The 4,452-nt window shown below is 44.8% G+C and overlaps 1 protein-coding gene across 1 annotated transcript; it reads right to left on the bottom strand.

Moving 5' to 3' along the window:
• Positions 1-1,247: 1,247 nt before the first annotated feature.
• socs9 (suppressor of cytokine signaling 9) lies at positions 1,248-3,697 on the bottom strand. Its single transcript, XM_088301375.1, has 2 exons — positions 3,526-3,697; positions 1,248-2,879 (listed from the first exon to the last, which is right to left on the bottom strand). Exon 2 carries the CDS (start codon positions 2,874-2,876, stop codon positions 1,389-1,391), a length of 1,488 nt encoding a protein of 495 aa, XP_088157501.1. The 5' UTR covers positions 2,877-2,879; positions 3,526-3,697; the 3' UTR covers positions 1,248-1,388.
• Positions 3,698-4,452: the final 755 nt, after the last annotated feature.

Below are 4,452 nucleotides of genomic sequence, written 5' to 3'. Positions count from 1 at the left end.
AGGCTGTATTGCAGCAAGCTCAGCGGGAGCTTGTTGAGCGAAAGTAGGATGGAGTGAACTGGATCTCATTAAAATTGTGCCAGTGAACCAAACGCTCTAAGTCGAGAACCAACGTTAAATCCTGCAAACTAGTCCATCAAGGAATTGCAATATAACTGATGCTTTATTTGTGAGTTAATAATACATTAGATTGAACAATAAATCATTACTTTTCTGATCCGATTGGCTGGCCCAAATGACGGGGCTCTGCTGCCTTTGAAGTAGGGTTGAACAATTTTGAAAAATAAGTTTTGTGATTTTTTTTTTTTTTTTAACCTCGATATTGCGTAGTTTGCAATTATTTTCCAAGGTCCTGTTCGCATTAATTTCTAAACATTAGCAATAAATATATATTACTATGAACAGTTTCATCTTAATTATACACAAATGTTTTGGTCGCACACGCAAAAATAAAGGCAAAATAAATACAGGAACAGACGCAGACAGGCTTCGATGTTAAAATGAAAGTTTCTCAAAATCAAGAATGCAGAGTATGGTTTTGTGAACTTGACAAAATTGTAATCTTTGTGTATTTGTAAACGTTCCCTTGGCTCAGAGACAAATGCACGTAAAATTATATTTTAAAAAAAGGGTTAAGAGAGAAACTAATGTACCATTATGATAGCACAAATTGCATCATGGAATACTTTCGCAAGTTTTCACAATGAACCAATTGTTGCATGCTTGGTTTTTGCAAGCAGAAAAAATTATCTGGGTAATCCATGTATTCTTGCTTCAAGCACACTTTCATTTGGAACGGGACTTTGTCGTGGAAACACGTCAGAGTCATGGTTACGTTAATAAGTACGCAGCCATTCCAATTCACAGAGACTTGTGTTCTTATGAAGAACGTTTGTAAGAACATTCTTAGGAAGACCGTACTTTACAAGCTCACGTCCTAGCGCGTCGCTCACGTCCTCTGCGTTTTTTTCATCTTGAGAAATGGCCAAATTCACTTCGACTTTCCTGAGGATAGCTGTCCAACATGGTACTTGTACACCTTCCAAAGAATACATCTTTTATCAAAACATTACAAAATTTTTATAGATTATCTGACCATTTCTAATAGCTGTTAGTTATATATACAGATTTTCACCATTCATGGGCCAGATCGGATCCACTCATTGTTTGTTTGGTGGGCATAAGATTTTTTTTGTACGGTAATTTAAAACATGTTATTTCTTAAGCAAAGCTACTCAGCGCAGATATAAATTCAGTAGGTTTATTATAACAGAAAGAAGCAGTGGGTTTACATACTGTCTTGTCTGTGTGTTTAGGATGTACACAGCAGGATATACAGTACAATAAATAAGTCCAGTTTGGCAAGTTGTTGTCGCCGTCGACGACGGTCATTCCCACCATGCGTCCAGCCTGTGAATGTGTACCCTTTGCTTGTAGTGATACTCTTTGAGGTGCTTCTTCAAAGCGTTGGGTACGGGAAGTGCATTGATGCCGTCGTAGGTGGTGCAGCTGCTGACCACGGCGCGACACAGCCGCTGCAGGCTGAAGGGCTGCGTGCGATGCATGGGGAACGACAGCAGCGGCTCAAAGAACATGCACGAGCTGGGGTCCTTGTAGTGCTCCACCAGAGCCGTGACGGTCGGCGCGTGGAAGACGCTGGGGTCACGCACGTCGAAGCTGAAGTTGTGGTTCCACTGGTCGACACGGGCGTGCAACGAGCGGCCGTAGCGGCGGAAGCTGACAGAGAACAGGTAGTCCTCCTGGGCCGAGTCGCGCAACAGGAAGGTGCCCTCAGGCTTGCCTTCTAAGAGCCTCTCTGCTTCGTAGCGGTCCATGACGCCCCAGTAGCAAGGCAGGTTGGTGATTTGCAGCAGCTCGGGGACCAAACAGTGGATGTAGTCGATCTGAGTGTGAATGTGCGGGCCGGTGCGGGGAGGTGTGGCTCTCGGGGCCGCTTCGGGATAGCCCATGGCGCTAACGTCACAAGAGGAGGCGGAAGAAGATGCCACCACCTCATCGAGAGTGTCCAAACAGCTCTGCAGAAGTAGCTGGTGCTGCCGCTGGAGGTGAAGCTGCTTCTGCTCGGCGCCGCCTGCTTCAGTCACGCCATGCGCCAGCTTGGGCCCGCGCCGCCTGTGGAACACCACGCCGGCCGGGGAAGTGACCTCCAGGGTGTGGATCTCGGCGTCGGCCGGTGGCTCGACGCCGTGCTCGATGCTGATACGCCGACGCTCCCTCAGCCGGTCATCCACGTCGTCCGTCGGGAAGGTCGTCAGGCCGGCGGCGGGGTCCAGCGCCGTGTGCTGCTTTATGAGATGCCACTTCTGAGCCAGCTCCGACCCCGCTGCGAACGGGCAGCTGTCTAGCATGAGCTCGCTCAGGTGGATCTTCCGCCTGGAGGTGGTGCAACCCGCCGACAGGGACAACACCTGAGGGAGAGACGGCACGCTCACCACGCTGTGCGTCTTCATGGGGAAGCACTGCCCCACTGCGTCTTGGATTTTTTGCCGGAGTGTGCGACTGCCGCTGCCTTCGCTGACTGTCGACTCTGCCCCCAACGTCGGACTGCACGTCCCCTCTTCTGAGGCTTCCTGAACGTGGCATCGGCAGCCCGATCTCTGGGAAGATGAGGTGCTAGCTCCAGCTTGGTCTCGGCTCTCCAACTCTTTTAAAAAATCCCCATACTCAAAGCCGTCACTGACGGGCCGCTCAGCAGCCACCTCCTGTGCAGCGAAGCCTTTCCACCTGCCGTGAGACGCTTTGCGCCCGCCGCCAGTGCCTCGTCTCTCCTCCGAACGACTCAGCCGCACCTTAGGCCGTGCTCCTCTTTCACGCTCTTTTCTGCGAGCCCCCGACTCCTCAGGTAACGACATCATGGACTAGGACGGAAAAAAATAAAGTCTGACATGGATCATAGTAGTATGAATTTTTATTTATTTAGACTTGGCTCGTCTTCATGGAAGGATTGAAACTACTAAAATTTCAAAATTGGGCACTTTAAATGGCGAGTAAGATATGGGAAGAAATTGTAGCACTGAACAATTTGGGAAAAACCAAAACTGTCCTTCCTGTATGAAGTTGGCACCTTCACCCTGTACTCGCAAGTGTTTGAGTCGGCAACTTCCTCACACATTACAAACTCATGCATCTTAGGTAAATTGCTGACTAAATTGTTCATAGGTGTGATTGTGATAGGCAGTGAGTTTCTGCCCTTTCACAACTTTACAGTAAACTGAGCAAAACACCTAAACCTTGTCAAATACAAATTATTTCAAATGGATTAGTGACTATAATTTACATATAACGGTTCTTAACTTGACATTGAGTTGTTAATATATAAACTCAAAAGACTTTAAAAGTCAGAAGTTACACAATACAATCATTACGGTAAAACAACTTCAAACACATCTAAACTAATCTTGTGTTCCGTGGACTGGCCAGGAAGCTACTTGCTAACTAGCACGAATCACGCTTATCGGCATTTAAAATACATTTGGTTTATTAGACCCAAGTATGTGAACGTACCTTTGCGGGTCGTGTCGAATTCAGCACTGAGAGGACATTGGCTTCGTCTTAGATGAAGTAAGAACGCTGCCAAGAGGCGGCTAGCCAAGAGGCGGCTAGCTCTCGTTAGCTAGATTACAAACACGGAAGCCGTGCAACCCGGAAGCACTTTCGATGACGCAATTTGTTGAACGTTACAAAGGAACCAATACATAACGGGATTAAAAAGAGAATGATAAAAATCGTCATTTTTTAAGATAATGGTGCCCCAAAAACGGCATCTGACGCAGGTTACGTAATAAAAAAATATCATAAGACGTAAATGGGGGATGGAGAGGATTTTCATCAAGTTTAAAAGTCAGTTTAAAGTTATTTTTTATTCTTTGGGACTTACTTTTGCTCCATGTACAGTACTTTGCATACAGCGACGGTTGTCTGAAAGTGCTTTATAAATACAGTTGAGTTGAGTTGACGTAGGTGGTCTGATTGCTGCATTCACTCCATCCATTTTTGTGGGAATTTTGGTATTCGGTAGATACAATATATATTTTTGAACCCTTTCAAGTTGACTATATGACGATCCCCGAAATGAAATGCTTTCAAGAGTTTAGTAATTTGGCTAAAATAGCTTAATTAAATTAGTATTAAAATTAGACAATCATGAGGATATTTTATTTGGGGGGGAATCAATTTTACTAGTACACTAAAATTGGCAGAAATTTGGGTTTTTACTGGTTAAAATAACTTTACATAGATAAAACAAAGCTTGTAATTGTTGTTGTTTCCCCCTCATAATTTTACAATTTACTTTTTCTTATGTGATCCTAATACTCCTTAGTGAACCATTCTCAGCACTTCATCACCTCTGGTAGTATTGTACTCATCGTAACAATAGTTTGTTCCTTATTATTTTACCACTCAATTCTCAATGAAGTTAAATATTCTTAG

The sequence above is a fragment of the Idiotropiscis lumnitzeri genome, chromosome 7, assembly GCF_059441095.1.
Source record: "Idiotropiscis lumnitzeri isolate Australia: NSW breed Sydney's pygmy pipehorse chromosome 7, RoL_Ilum_1.0, whole genome shotgun sequence".
NCBI lineage: Eukaryota > Metazoa > Chordata > Actinopteri > Syngnathiformes > Syngnathidae > Idiotropiscis > Idiotropiscis lumnitzeri.
This window is presented reverse-complemented; position numbering and strand designations above follow the sequence as displayed.